The sequence below is a fragment of the Wyeomyia smithii genome, chromosome 2 (assembly GCF_029784165.1).
Source record: "Wyeomyia smithii strain HCP4-BCI-WySm-NY-G18 chromosome 2, ASM2978416v1, whole genome shotgun sequence".
NCBI classification, from domain to species: domain Eukaryota; kingdom Metazoa; phylum Arthropoda; class Insecta; order Diptera; family Culicidae; genus Wyeomyia; species Wyeomyia smithii.
In genome coordinates, this window is record NC_073695.1 from 26,899,859 (window position 1) to 26,916,416 (window position 16,558).

A 16,558-nucleotide genomic window follows, 5' to 3' on the forward strand; every position below is an offset into this window, starting at 1 on the left:
TGTGATTAGACAACCATTAATGTTTTCAAAGCTACAAGGAGCACAAATTAAGCAGAAAATCAGAGAGTATGAGAATTCTTGTTTGCATGTTCAGGGAATCAAAGTTCAATTTGCATAAACAAGTTTTGAGTAGTAATAAAAATACAGCTATTAAAAATAACAGGCAAAATTTATTCAGCCACCAAATTTTACACTTGATTTTAAACACCGGGTATAGACGGAAAAGTGACGGGTAAAGTTACGGTGGGCACAGTAATTGGTAGGTTGGGTATAGTGATTTCACCAGGGAGTGAAAGTCCCAATGAACCAAGAAGACCGGTGATTGTACCCAAAAGGCCTGAACCTGGTGGATAACACTCCTTGGTGATTCGTGCCAGTAGGGTGCAGTTATCCGTGCATGTAGTCCTCAATCGATTGACACACTGTTGACTGTCCCGTTTGAAGTCTTCCTCAGATGTTCCGTAACCACCGCACTGCACGTATAACCGATCATTGTTTGGACCGCGAACATCGTCGTACAATCCTTCTCGAATCATAATGCATCGCATCAGGCAGCTGGCTTTTTGATTCAACAAAAATTCCGACGATCCGTATACCTGCAATTCTCGGGGAGATATCTGCAGCATTTGGGCACACTGTCTGATCACATTTAGGTGCAATAAGTCCGGAAGAGGCACTAGCTGCGGTGATGGGAGTGCACTTCCGTAGTTCTGGTCGAAGCAATTAAGTGATGTACAGGCTCGAACGCATGTATCGCACTGTGGAATATCACGTAGATTGCACTGTAGACAGTTGTACACTAGAGCCATACTCTTATCGTTCACATTACAAGGTGGATAATGTCGTGACAATGGCAGAGCCACAACTCCAGTAGAATCATTCCAGGCACGGAGTACCAATAGCTTACAGCGTTCTTCGCAGGCACCCTCGACATATTGGAGGTATTGTTTGCATTCAATCTGAGCTTGAAGTTGACTTTTCAGAATAACTTTGTGGTTATTAGCGGCGTCGCTGCTGGATGCCAACCAAAGTAATGAACTAAGTAACCAAAACATGTTGGAGGGGTTCCTTTCCCAAGAAGTGTGACTGCAACTACACTAACCATTTGGGAAGAAAATACCATTTTTATAACCCTTCGAGATAAGCGAAAACCAAAAAAATCGAAACGTGCCTTACTGGTGCGTTCAATTGGTGAATGAATACAGGTGTTAAACTCACCAAAAGCATGAGTTTCTGATTAATCTTGTTCCTTTCTGGGAATGTGCACACGTCCGGTCTCGTGTTCGTGTAAACAAAACAACAACAATAACGTTGTTGAAAGTGTAGACCGAATAGGTTTGTTTTGCCAAAAAAAATTTCTGTTTCCATTAGAAGTTTGATATCATTTAGGCCAAAAAACTTTCTGTCGTTAAATTACTTTCACCTTCAAAGTAGTGGAACATGTGGCACAAAAGTTATATAACACTAATTCAACCACATCAGAATAAATTCCCTGAGACCAACCAATACCGGACCATGAAAACTGGCAAGAACTAGATTGTCAACGTGAATCACTCTGTGATAAGATAAGAATAGCGAAATTATTTTTTCTCCGTCACAGTCAATAGTTTAATTCGTAGAATTACACTGCAAATACCTAATATAATACTAATATAACACTTTCTGTGTACAATTAAAAAATTCAACATTTTTTCCGCTACACATAAATTCAATTAGGAGTTAAATTTCACAGGTTTTAAAAATTTTCTGACAGTAAAAATAACAACCATAGACCATTGAAAACTCAAATTTCGGCAACACTCACCCAAAGCCGGACCCCACTGGAATGGCGAAATAGAACAGCGCCAGCATCTTGGAACGCATATCACCCACAAACAGATCGGAGATGATCGTCGGCGCGATCGTACTGTACGATGCCTCCCCGATACCGACCAGAGCCCGGAAGGTAATGAACCACCCGAAGTGGTGCATAAAGGACCCCAGCAGGGTCGTAGTACTCCACAGGAACACACCGAGCGCCATGATCCATTTGCGCGAATGCCGATCGCCCAAATAGCCGAAGACGGGCGCACAGATCATGTACGACAGCACGAAAGCCGTCTGCAGCAGGCCACCCTCGTCATCACCGATGTTGAAGTGCAGCTGGATGTCTGTCAGAACGCCTGTGAATAAATCAAACAAAGAATATGATGATTAGAATTAATTTTATGGAACTACATTCGGATGCTGTGCATTAAAATTTATTTATCAAACAGATTTGGCTTTGCTTACTTCCCACAGTAGAGATCAATAAAACTTGCGGAATTCGATAACAACCTAATCGTTAAAACAACCGCGGTTGTAGGTTAAAATCTCGGTGGATTTTCCTCCCCCTGCCACAGACCGCAACCGCAATTAACAGTCAGTGGCATGTGGATCGATAGCACTCGCCTGTTTACATTTTTATTATTAGCCATAAAATGTGTGTCTTCGGATCAGGGTGCTGACAAGCTACTGCAGTCCCCAGTCCGACAGCGCACTAGATAGTGGCGATGTAAAAAGTGTTGAAACGATTCCATTTTACAATTTTATCCCGATGCATCCCAGCTGGCTGGTGGATCATCAAGTGGGACCACCCGCAAATTGGGGGGAGAGGGACTGTGAGACGATCCATTCGAGATGTGGTTCGAACGGAGCGAAGATTCGATTTCCGATGAGTCGATAAAGTGCAGCCACGTGAAGGTTCGTCTGCACGGCCACGTTTTGTATCACCCACGCGTCTGGATTTTTTTTTCTAGTGGAGTATAGGGATCCAACGATCGAATGCTGATGGGCTTGATACGGATAGAACGGGTTCTTTTATGCGTTGTTTTGACAGTAAATGGTTGGGTTGGAGTGTTTCCCGTTCGAGTTTGAGTATGTAAAAAATACTTCGAACATGACAGGAACCAGCTTGTTTGTTTCTGCCACCGATCGTGTTGAAGTCGTGTAGAAGGGAAAATTAGCTTTTAATTCGTTTCGACAGGCCAGGCAATCACATTAACGGAGTCGATTTTGTAACTTGATTCAATGGAAAAGCTGGAATGCTAAACAAACAAGGGATCTGGGTTTCGTAAGTACGGCTTTGTAACGCAAGAATACCCAAGAAGGCGGAGCTGTGGCGTCAGCGTCACAGTATTACTTATCATTGTGTTATTCCACTTGACATGCATTTGAAACAGTTTCTGAAAAGATTCAGTATGTTGCCTTTAGGTATAGTTTGCGCTGAACCGAATGATTAAAACTCTTAATCTGAGTTATTTTACTCAGTCGTCGATTATCTCCGAATAACTTCAAATCCCTTGTAGTTGAATGACCTGTATTTGAGAATATAGCAATTCGGAGTTTTAAAGTTTAGGGCTGGTTTTAGAAAGCGTAAATAATGGAGGTTTGATGCCTTATATGAAGCAACTGTGCAGATCATGATTTATTTACTTAGCAGATTAACATTTTTATTATTAAGTGGTTTGGACTCAATGTATCTTTATCGTTTAGCGTCTTTTTACGTTGAGTTTGTGTTTAGCACTATGTCACACATGACATAGACACACAGACACATGATGAGGATTGATCAGATGATACTCTAAAATACGAAAAGTCTGTGCGTAAGAGCACAACCGTAGACTTGACGGATTGTATAGCAAATTGTTTTAAGTTCGGGAATTATATGAAGATCTCAAACTCAACTCTTCCTATATCTCTGTTAGGGGTCCTGAACAGAAAAACGCACAGAAACATTGAAGGACATAGAAAAAAATGTCAACACTTAGTAAAAAATAATAGTGATAATTATATTATCCTAAATAGGTTAAGAGAGGGTATTTGCGGAAGTGATTAAAATAGAATTTCTGGGCTTAGGAACAACCTACGAACCTACTTTTTGGCAGTATGGTACATTGATAAGAGATGAATCAGCACGCAAAAAAAAAACAACTTTGAAAAATTCCTGCCTTGCTCAGTTTTAAATTATGGACCGGGTAAACCAAGATCATCTGAATCATTTCGACGATATTTGGAAAAACCTAAGCGTATGCATCAGAACACAGCTTCTCTTCGATGAGTAATCGGTTCGGCTTCCTTCACACTCTAATGACTGTTTTCTGCAGCCGCACACACACCCCAATCGATGTCCTGGGGAGCAGGGTTGATATTTGTTGACACTCTTGAGTGAAAGTGAAAAAAGCATCCATAAACGTTATTTTTTTACAATCCTTTCAGAGTTCTCCCTTCCCGCTTTTTGCATGGAAGTGAACTGTCAAAACATCTCATTATATTTCATGCAATGAAACCAAGACAAAAAAATCAGTTTATCAGTTAACGAAGATTGTCAAGGCATCGGTCAGTGTCAGTGAAAAAGTGTTTCGGTGAGGCTCATTTTGGTTGAGTGGACTGTTTGTTTTTCTTTTTCGCTTTGAAGTGAAGATCATTTGGTTGGATTTGTCGTCAAATTTTATTCCGTAACCGTGAACGATGCGCGCGATCTATTTCATCTGAGTATAACAGCACGTTACTAGGACGAAAATCTAGTGTATCTGAAAGAGTGCTGCGATCATTGGAAGTGAAGATTGAAAATGATTGTGTGAGATTATCTCCGAATAACTTCTAATCCCTTGGAGTTGAATGGCCTGCTTGTGAGGTTACAGCAATTCGGAAATTTAAAGTTAAGCGCTGGTTTTAGAAAGCGTAAATAATGGATGTTTGATGGCTTATATAAAGCAACTGTGCGGATCATGATCTATTTACTTAGCAGTTTAACACTTATATTATCAGATGGTTTGAACTCAACGTATCTCCATCGATTAGCGTCTTTTTACGTTGAGTTTGTGAAACAGTGATTAGCACTATGTCGCATCGTGACGATTATGCTAGCCAAATGATGATGATTGATCAGATGATACTCTAAGATTCGATGACGCTGTGCGTGAGTGCACAAACGTAGGCTTGACGTAGGAATACGGATCATAACTAGAGAGTTCGAATTCCCCAAAAAAAAGATTAAACAAAATTCATAACCTTGCTGTGTTTATATTACGAACCGGGTTAACCAAGACCACCCGATTCATTCCACAATACTTGGAAAAACTCAAGCTCACGCATCAAAACACAGCTTCGCTTCGACGAGTAATAGGTTCGGCTTTCTTACACACTCTAATGGCTATTATCTGCAAACGCACACACCCCAGTCGACCTTGTGCCGTTATGTCTTGTATCGGCACGAAATAAACAACCAAAGCTAGGTATCTGCGTTGGATTATGAAAAAAAAGTAATAATTATGGCCATGATGGAGCGAAGCACACCTCCGAACAAGTGGCAGATGACCGTTGCAAGGATATAGCGATGCGTCGCGTGAGTGAAAATCTAAAATTATCTGCATTCAGCAGCAGTGTAAAATGCAAAAGTGTCAGCTGATGTAAGATTTTGGTAACTGTAGTTGCGGCTGTGTTACACCCAGTGCAACAGTGGCATAGTTAACGAAAAACTACTTCGTATGACTCACGTGTTCATCGTACGAAGGTGGCGTGATGATGCGTCACTAGAGTGCGCACCAATTAGGCTAAGGGTGGGAGCAACCATCGTAAACATTGTTTCGATTATCGGAAGCGGGTAGTGCGAGTAAACAAGTAATGCTTGTTTTATGCGAGAAATGCGTGGCATGTAAATACGTAAATAAAGCTGAGTCTGGGCCAATGCAAATATAATTTCGGGTGTTTTTAAGCTTGGTATAGCAGTCTTCTCTCCAAAAGAAGATTATCTATATTGAGCAACTATTGACGTAAAACTTAATGACACATTTTTTCCAGCGGGATATTCTCTGACGTTTGCAGCCGCAACAGTTTATTACACCCCTTTTGCATCGTTCTACGGTCTTTAATACATTTGATATGATTTCAAAATGATATGAGTAAAACAATGTTTGCCAATGTGTTAATTAGGGACTGTTTATACTTTCGTTCGGCAATTTTCAACCATCCTCAGACTTATAAATCTAAATCTGAATCTGACGATTGCAAAAATAATTTACATGCGATGAAAGAACAAATCAACCGGATACTGCACAGTGGCCGGTTTATAGACGGTATCGCGCGCTATTATGATTGTGCCCAGTACGATTATTGCATACATTAGATCGAAGGGTGGACATTGATCGAACCCCCTTTCCTCTCCGCCTTCTTTCACGTGGATATTTTTTACAAAGAAAAGTGTCAAAACGTTTGTTATTGTGATTTATTTAGTGATTGAAAATTAAAATCAGCAAACAAAAAACAAACATTATTTCAAATTCAGCTAAAAACCACATAAAGCTTGAACTTGAACGACCGCGTATTTCCGTGATGGATCTGGGCTGGTGAAGTTGCACAAAAAAAACACTGTTAAAGGGCTAATTGGGGATTAGTTTACCATCTTTAATTTATAACAATCCAGTAGCTTCCGTTTTGCATAGATCGCTAACGGCGCCGTCTACGTCCTTAGGTCGTAAAGCCAAAAAAGAAGGAAGTGTTACAATCGTTGTTGCCAGGGACCGAGTTTACCTTTGCATCTCTAACGACTATAACGGAAATGGAGGTCATTTTGTCACCGTGCTCAAGGACTGATTTTTATACTTTTACCCTTCTCTCTACACGCTTATATATAGACTCTACTGCCCTTCCTCACCGTGTCTTATTAGTTACCCTTCCAAGTAGCGGTAATTGTAACTGCCTGTAGAGACATTCATTCAACTGTGTGATTTTTTACTGGAAATTTCAGCGTGCTTCTAAACTTATATTTGAAATTATGGCCATTTGCTTGTTAAAGCGGGCTCTGTAACCTTGAGGCTACGAGCTAAATTAAAATATTATCAAAGTAATTAAATTTACATATAATTTACAAATGGAAGTCGATTGTCATTTCCATAATGTTCATGTATGTTATCACACCTATTTCAATCTTCAACTTTCGAAACCAAAATAATCTCAAATTCAGCTGGAACCACTTTGAAGCATTTACGAAAAATGTGAGTGTATGATTTCAGGTTTGAATGAAAGTGACCAAAAGCGTCTAAGAGAACAGACAAAACGGTCAGAATTCAGACTAAAATACCTGAAAAAAAGCCATTTTTTTTTAGGTAAAAAATAAACCAAATCAGGAATGGGATCAATTATGCTAAATTAGTTTCAAAAACAGAAGCAATCAAAAAAGCATTAAAAATTGTTTAAAAGTAGACAAGAGCGAGCTAAAAATTGATTCCAAATAAGTCTCAAAAAACTTCCATAAAACCTATATTAACCAGAAAAGATTAAAAAAAATACCAAATTCAACTGAAGGGCTTCAAAGAGCCAAGAAACCCAGAAGTAAAATAATCAAAAATGCACCCAAAAACAACTGCACATAAATAACTCAGGAAACGAACCAAAAAAGAGTATGGCTCTGAAGTGGATTAAAACGCATAATATATTTAGTATTGAGCATATCTTAAAATCCTAGAAGACAGAATAACCAGAAAGTTACGTAATCAAAATATAACCAGAATGCCTGGAAAACGTAAAGCAGCCAGAAACCACAAGAGGAATTATTTACAAATTGAAAAGAAAATCGTTCAAAAGAGCTCTAAAACTAAAAAATCAGCTAAAAATTGATTCTGAATTAATATCTAAAATCGTAAAAAAGAATCTATTAACCAGAAAAAATACTAAACTTAAGAAAAAAACTACACCAAACTTAATTTAAATGCATAAAAACATTCGTAGATGTGGTTTGAAATTGAGATGTTTCAAACTACATTTACGAGTGTTTTTAACACATCGAAAGGCTTGAAAGATTAAAGAGAATAAATTCATAATAAAACTAAAAATTGTTGAAAAACGTCTCTGAAAGTTAGCCTTCAACTTCAAACCAACAAAACAAAGAAAATAATGGATCAAAACGCTTTAATTAAGCAGTAAAGGTGAAAATAAAATATGATCAAAATTAAACAAAAACAAAAACGGAAAAATGCTTCTTAGGTACAGGTTATAAAAATCCATCTACAAACATATCAAAATATCTTCTGAAAACACGGATAAACCAAACTAGGTGTTCATTTTAGGTGAAAACGAAAATGTTTTTGGAATCTAAAAAAAAGCATAAAGCATCTCTGATCATTTGAAGTCCGTAAAATGTGCTAATAATAAATTTTTTGGAGGCCCGCCAGTGTGAACGAAGTCAGCATTTTAAATAGTAAGCTTGATGTTAAACATGGTAAGGACAAGGTAATTCTGGAGATCTAATAAAAGCTAATATAGACCCATTTTACGAGATTACAACTCAGATTTTTACAACGATTATTCGAAATGGATGTTATCCGAGTGTTTTGAAAATCGCCAAAGTTTCGCCAGTATTTAAATCTGGTGACACCCATGATTCATTCAACTATCGCACAGTCTTCCCTCTCTGTTTTTCATAAAATTCTGGAAAAGCTTCTAACCAGCCGAGTAGTACATTTTTCGAGCGAATCGATCTTAGAAATTGATCATAGAAAGATCGTAGGAGGCATATTTATCGATCTTAGAAAAGCATTTGACACAATAGACCATAACATCTTGCTCCAAAAACTTGATCGGTATGGGATAGTAGGTATTGGCAACGAGTTGATAAAAAGTTATCTGTCTGATCGGAAACAATTTGTTGTAATGAAATGGTGTTTGGCGCAATTGGCGGCCAATTAATATTGGTGTACCTCAAGGAAGCAACATAGGTCCCTTGCTATTCTTGATATTTAACAACGATCTTATTTGGCAAAACTCATAGAATATTTTAACGGTAATAATCATTCTATGAATGTGACCTAAACAAAATATATGATTTTCCAGATCCACTTGTCATTAACTCGAATATCGAAAAACTAGAAGGTTTTAAATACTTAGATTTGCATCAACATTCTTCTCTCTGGCATAATCATATAATGACCCTTGTAAGAAAGTTTCGTCGTTATGTGGCCTTATGGAAAGAGTGCGCCTCTTTGTGCCGAAACAAGCATTAATGCAACTTTAAAATGCTTGCGTTCACTCCGTAATACAATACCTGATTACTATTTGGGACTACGCAGCTAAGTCCAAACTAAAAAGAGTTCTGATCGCGATGTTTATTAGTGTAAAAAGGAAAGTATACTTAGTTTCAGTGGTCACACGACTCATAGGCGCCAGTATTTGTGTAAAATATTCAAAAGTGAAGTGAAAAATGGTACGTTTGAAACGTTTTAAAGGTTTCACGGTAAAACCAAATGTGCAAATTGGTGCTGGTTTAGCAGTTTCACAATAATTGATCCCTTCATCGAAAAATCAACAATGTTTTATGAGGCATTCCCGCAATGCGGAGGTATACAGCAGGAAGCCATCGGGCTTTCCATACTTGGATTCTGTCACGTTTTACGTTAAGTTAACACCAGATCCAAACTCAACAAATTTATTAAAATAATATGTTGAGAGTTATTAGTTGCTTGTAGCATAACTTGTTTTATAAACATTCAACAATTTCGACAGGATTTCAGCTACCCGAAAATACTCACAAGACCAAACTCTGGGCGAAATCGGTTTTACCAGCATTTACAGGAAAATTTTATGCTTTGAAAATTAGAGATACGGCAGTTACGCAATAATTAGAACTTTTTTTGGCAAAATTGCATGGTGTCGAGATTAATTGAATAAATTTATCCAAATTCATGAAAACTGATGAATTCCCGATCAGAAGAGCATAACAAAAAAATTACAAAATTCTATCAACACGAGATACAAATAACATAATTTGATACGATTTTGTATTTTCCCATATGCTTTTGATATCAAAATATAATCTGAATGAGTTTTAAAAACAAATCCTGAAACAAAGTTGTTTTGAGACAAATCTCACATTTTTTTCGTCTCTATCAAAACCTGTAGTTTATAACAATGGTTGTTATTATACTGTTCCATATGCTATCTTATTTTGTTAGAAAGCTGATACGTTAGTAACAAAACTTGATATGGGTTTGATATTAGTAGAATATTTATTGTTATAACTTCTGTTATTTTAACACCTAACGGGATCTAATTTGAAACACAACCTGAAGGGTTTTTTGTGTAACAAAATAACAGCTTCTGTTACATTTTTGTTTTGTCTTTCTGATCGGGTTAGGTACGCAACTAAGTTCTCGCTGTTTTTTTTTTATTAAAAATGTGATTTTATCTGAAAAAGCATGTGGTCGCTTGTGAATGACTTGAGGGGTAACTCCTGATACCGAAGCAAGCTGTTCCTGCGTCGAGCGTGGATCGTGAATCCTCGTCGAGTTTTTATTCTTCAATTTAGCGTCTTCGAAAAGTTTTGGCCTGTTTTCAGGTGGATAATCATCTACATCGAACAAACCGGCTTCAAAGCAACCAATGACGGCTTATACTTTTGTTAACTCTCGATGCGCTTCAGTCGCCGTTTTCTTGGAACGAAATAAGAAAAGTAATACTTCTCGCCAATGACGATTTTTTGGTACAAACTCAGATATTCTCACGCAAGAAAATTCGGAAGCCAGGCGAGGCCTGATTCATAGTTAGTAGTGAAAGCCGAACAGATCTTCTCTGAGCTTCCAAATAAATAAATTACCGAAGCAGAATCAAAAGTAATTTTACAAAATTAAATAAACTTACGAAACTATTGCTTAAGTCCAGAGCAGAGTCAAATTTGCAAGTAATATTTGAATCCGGCCAGCTTCCGTCAAACAGTGTGTAAACATTTGAGTAACGTACTCAACGTTGTCAACTGTTAGAATCAATCGTGTCAACAAGTCGGCAACAGTCGTCTGCTAATTGAATTTATTGGATGATTTTCTGCTGATACGATTGCACACGCCGCCTAACCGGCGTCATCACCTTGAAGCGAGAAAACCCATTAGATGGGAGTTTGTCACGAAGATGTGTGATCGTAGCTTTCCATCGCAAGTGGGAGCATCATGACAGCATCATTTCCGTTTTTATCTCACGGTTTCTCGTTTTCAAAAACACACTAAATGTCTGCCCAGTTAACCTTCACTGACACTGCCGATTCCTACTTGTTGCCGGTGCACATAAATTTTCCTATTAGTCGGTTCTCGCCTTCGGCGTTGATTGATGTTTTTATGTGCCATAGCCTGCCAGCGAAACTAATAAAAATCTTCTGAAGAGTTTCAAACTTATAGAGAAAAAACTTGAGGGAATAAACGGGTTCACGAAAAAATTGTAATTTCCTGCGCATCTCACCACCGAACCAATGCTGCCACTTCTTAGCAGATTGAAATCAGTGTGCCATGAAATTCATTCAATAAAGGCAACAGCCCCACAAGTGAATCAGATGCAGTCTCTTCTGCATATCCGCGTGTGCCGAACGGTGATGTCAACGTGCCGGGTTAATGGAGCTTATAATTGAATAAAAAATCAATCAAGTCAATTCGATTCTCGAGGACTGCCTGCCGCGTACTGAACAAGAAAGCAGTACGTGAAATTTCAAAAAAATTAACAGCCGATCGGAATAAAGATCAACTTGGGTGTGACCTTTGATAGTCGCTTGAAGTTTACTGCGGCAGCCGGCTATCGAATAAAAACCGTGTGACCGACTGGTGACTAGTAAATATAAATATTAAAACACAATTTGTTACGTGTAAAATCGAACGATTTAGGGTCATATTGAAAAAAGTATTCGTTTATTTGAACAGTAAACCATTCTCCGCCAGATCTGTAAACACAGATGCTGCTTTGCTTGTTCAAATGTTCATTATTTTTCGTTTATGTTACCTCAGCACAGCCTCATTGAGGGAACCATCATCGTTAAAATAAAAATCAGGAATATATGATATTGATTGCAATATGAGGAAATATTTAAACCTCAGAGAGCCGGCAATTTCAGTATCGAAAACATTCCTAAGCGTGTGTTTGCTGCTATGAGACCCATCAAATCCGACGTTGGTTATTATCATAACGGTATATCCCATCATGAAAAAAGCCGGCGCTGTTCTATCTCTTTAGCGCCATTAATTTTCCACTTCTATTCTGCATTCCAGCTGGGAATGGATTTTGTCATAGCGCCTCTGAGCGTAATCGGCGTTGACAGCGACCGCTAAATAAGCTGCGAGGATGCCGGATAGGCAATGGGATACCGTATTGATGGCTGGGACGGATGATTTTACTAAGTGGCACGCTGAGTGACACACGCACGGGATCGTTGTTGGGACCTACCGGTTGCATGCTGTGCGCTATCGGCCTAAAAACACTGAGATGCCTTGATTGAGCTAGGGTGAGATTGAATGATCGAAAGTGGATGTGTGAAATGTCACACGCCATTCGACTTTGTACTTACTAAAGTGCTCTTCGATTCCAAGTGATTGCACGTTTTTTGTTCTACTGCCAGCTACAATGGGGTTGTCGTTGATTACTTTCGCCTGAGAAGGCGGCATCACGGAAGTTATCAACAAAGTTTCCGTTGTTGCGCTTCTCCACCTAATGGCGGCTAATTTTTTGCAACATTGAAATCTGCCGACATTGTTTACGTTTGCTGACTTCTCAGCTGAACTGCGTTGTTTCGAAATAGACGACCTTCTACTGATTTAGTCGAACAGCAAGAGGTTTAATAGTGATTATGTAACATATCCGATAGAGCGCCCGAAGACTTTTGGGTTCGACGCTCGATCATAAGTAGGTAGTAGCGTTAGACTACGCTTTTTATCCACCTAAGGACATAATCTTCGATGACGCAATACTAATTTGCTGTAGGTACATATGACGCGAATCACACGCACCGAAGTGATCGATAAACTTATACTACAGTAAGCTATCGGTACATACTAATCAGTGGTAATTGTTTCCTCCACGAAAATAACCGGTGTAAAATACATGGACGAACGTTGACATAATCGGAAGGTGCGCTGCTTGCTAATTGAAGGGCATTCGTTGAACCTGATCGTGCGATGTTTATTGCGGTGTTGGGTAATAGCTACCTACTAGCAATGGTTTAACTTCTTAGAGAATAATTTTCACCTTTAGGTTTGAACTTTCCGATTGGCAACTGCCTTTCATAGACTTAGCGAGTGTTTTGAATGGTATGGTAGGGTCTAAAGCAGTGGTTCCCAACCGGGGGTCCACGAGGCTCATCTAGGAGGGCCGAGAAGCTCGTGGTAAATTTGACAGACGTAATAAAAATTTCTTTCTAGAAACATCTGTGATGCGGATTCTGCGTATTAGGAATTAGGACTGAGAAGTGAAACGAATTAGACTTGGAGGACGATAAGAGACTGAAAAACGCAGCCTCGTGTCGCAAAATTTGTGTCTGAAATTTTTTTGGGAGGCCGCGAAGCTCTTTGTGCTTTGCAAAAGGGGCTGTAGAGCCAAACAGGTTGGAAACCACGGATCTAAAGCATAAGGTTTACTACATATAATTATTTTATTCCAAAAATGAGAACGCTACTGTGCAGTGAAATCAGTCGTCTTTATCAATACGATTGAATTTCTAATGAAGTTTAAAGATTTTTTCAAAAAAAGTCTCCGTTCTCAGTACAAAATCCGCTTTGGTTATTGCAGCACCCCGGAAAGATTAGCATCATCTTGAATATATGGATTCAGTTAACTCTATTTTGTGATTCCAACAACCAAGAGAAATGTGATCTTCAACAAAGTTGTTCAGGAGGTCAAGGGTTTGTGGTCAGCGGACAGCACGGTTCGAAATTCAGCCGCAACGTGGTGCTACTGTGCAAACAGTTTTGAAAATTTTGAACAGAAACTATCTCGAGATTCCCAGCACTTAGACAATTGCTATCTTCAACAAAATTATTCAGGAGGTTAGGAGTTTTTTTGGTGCAATTTTTCATTTGAAATTCAGCTATGACATGTAGTTTGAGTCTCCAGTCTTTCCCGAACCGGGACTCGAACATACGACGTCTGACTTGTTAGACCAGTACCCATAGACAAGCAAGTAGGATTTTGTATTGAACGTAATTTATCTCGTGAATCCGACCACTTGCGGTCTTCAACAAAGTTGTTTAGGAGGTTATGAGCTATTGGTTGACCAACAGTTTTGCTAGAAATTCTGTCACAACAAGGTGCTAGTGTGCATGAAATTTTCAGTAGTTAACTCTACTCTCATTATTTCGTAAATTCAACCGCCTGAAAAGTTACGGTATTCAGCAAAGTTGTTCAGGAGGTCAAGGGCTTTTGGTTTATAAACAGTTAGGCTAGGAATAAGACTGTGTGGCGTTATTGTGCGCTTAGTTTTAAATTTTATTAACTTGCATCCAACTATGCATTTAAAAAAAAAATACAGTATTGCTGAATTGCAAAAAAAAAAATTAGATTTCTCGAGAGAAATTAGACAATTTAAAAAAATTTGTTTTCAATTTCTGTTATTATGTTTGGTGACATGATAATGAAATTATATGTCAACAAGAGTCAACTGTTGGTTTTGTGTGATCGATAATTATGTTCTCGATTCCTCAACTTAAACTAATTTTTCGAAGAAACGAAGGAAGAAACCCTAACCCTAGATGAATGAGGTTTTGTGTTCGCGTCTTTTACTCTTAAGGACTCAGCTCATCCCAACTAAAGCAACTCGATTGGATTTAAGTCTGGGAACTGATCTGGCCACTACATACTTATCAGTTTACCATGCTTCTCGAGATCGGCCGAGTATCCACGATATAGCTTTGAAAAGTGCTTGGGATTGTTGTCCTGTTGGAACATCGCTCAAAAGTCAGTTGACTAAGTTCAAATCGTCTAGGGACACCTAAACTGCCCACAGGTAACAACTTTTGATCTAATTGAAATCAAGACTAAAACTATTTTACCAGTGACTCGGGTTGAATCCGGCCCTGTACATCCACAGATAAAAACTTGGGGTTTACCTGCCAAGATATTCAATTAGGATTCGTAAATTTCCGTACTAATTCGTCATCCAAAAGCACCTTGACTTTCTGAACAAGCTTCCAGGTGTTTTAAATTCGAAGATCACTGTATTTTTCAACCTAAATGTTACAATACTCAGTGCAGTGTGCCCAAGCTTATAGCAAGTACTGCACCGTTTTCTATTCAATGGATTCAATTTCAAATGTATTATAGACCGTTCCGATAATTATAAATACACTTACGATCAACCGTCATTTCAAATAACGTGCAGTATTCAACCAGGCGTTGGCTGCGTCCTGTTGTTTACATCCAAAAGAAACAGATGCTGTCATTTTTTCTAACATTTAGTGCGAAATTTTGAAAATGCGTGGCCTTTCTACGGAGCAAAGAAAGCGAATTGTGCACAAATGGGGCACCGTGAGTGGTCTTTCTATAAGAAAATTAGCCAGAGAAGAAGGTATAAGTGTCGGAGCAGTTCAAACCGCATTGCGGAAGTATTGTGAAGAGTGCACATTTACTGATGCCTCAAGACGTGGTAGAAATCCCGGGCCTGTTGATCCCACAATGGACAAAAAGGTTAAGGAATACTACGAGCGGCATCCTTCAGTATCAGTACGAGATGTGGCGAGAAAGCTTGGAACCTCGGCGAGTAACGTTATGCGTGCCAAGGGAAGAATGGGTCTGCAGACCCGTCGGAAGCAGAAGCAGCCAAAACGAAATCCAAAACAAGCTGAATCTGTGAAACCGAGAGCTCGGAAGCTTTATGACAAACTTCTGACCAAAAAATGGGGTGTGTTATCATGGATGACGAAACCTACATAAAACTGGACTATAAGACTCTGCCAGGACCGCAATTTTATACATCACCGAAGGGAAAGGATGTCCCTGGACCAGTGAAAGCCATTTACACCGAAAAATTCGGCAAGAAGGTGATGGTTTGGCAGGCCATTTGTGAATGTGGGAAAATATCTCGTCCATTCATTACGAATGACACAATGAATGGTAAAATTTACGTGAAAGAGTGTTTGCAGAAAAGGTTGTTACCCATGGTCAAGCAGCATAACAATCCTCCAGTCTTTTGGCCCGATCTTGCTTCCTGCCATTACTCTAAGGATGCACTAGGGTGGTATAAAACAAATAATGTCACATGTGTCCCAAAGGAGATGAATCCTTCAAACTGCCCTGAAATTCGCCCTATTGAAACTTTTTGGGCTTTGACCAAGGCAGCGAACAATGTTGAAAAATTTAAAAAAGCCAAAAATTTAAGCTAATAAAGTGGTAAAAATGGTCGGACAACACACTGTGCAAAAGCTTATGAGTAGTGTGAAGAAAAAAGTTAGAGAACTCGCGTATCCCACGAAAAATAATCCCAACTTGAATTGAAACTGGAAAGAAAACACTTATTATCTATATTTCAGAATAAAATGACCCGAAAAATCATGTATTTTTTGTTTTATTCAAGAAAGAAGATGTATTTATAATTTTCGGAACAGTCTATAAATTAACTGGAAAGTACGGAGAGTAAGAGATTGCGTAGTCCCACGTCAAGCCTTCATTTGTACTCTAAGGCACTGATACTTTTTTGATCTATAAATACGTCTTAGCATAGCAAAAAAGTGCCATTTTCAAATGCATATGGATCATTTTCAACCAGGATATGATAATCGAGAAAAAATCAAACATTTCTTATTTT

General features: G+C 38.7%; 1 protein-coding gene across 3 annotated transcripts in view; it reads right to left on the minus strand.

Moving 5' to 3' along the window:
* The window catches only part of LOC129722584 (protein spinster), a 72,754-nt gene that overhangs the window by 21,748 nt on the left and 34,448 nt on the right, over positions 1 to 16,558 (minus strand). For all 3 annotated transcript variants that reach the window (XM_055676168.1, XM_055676166.1, XM_055676167.1), the window contains exon 2: positions 1,805 to 2,162. In XM_055676168.1, coding sequence (XP_055532143.1) covers positions 1,805 to 2,162 — 358 coding nt within the window. The remainder of the gene's footprint in view (positions 1 to 1,804; positions 2,163 to 16,558) is intronic.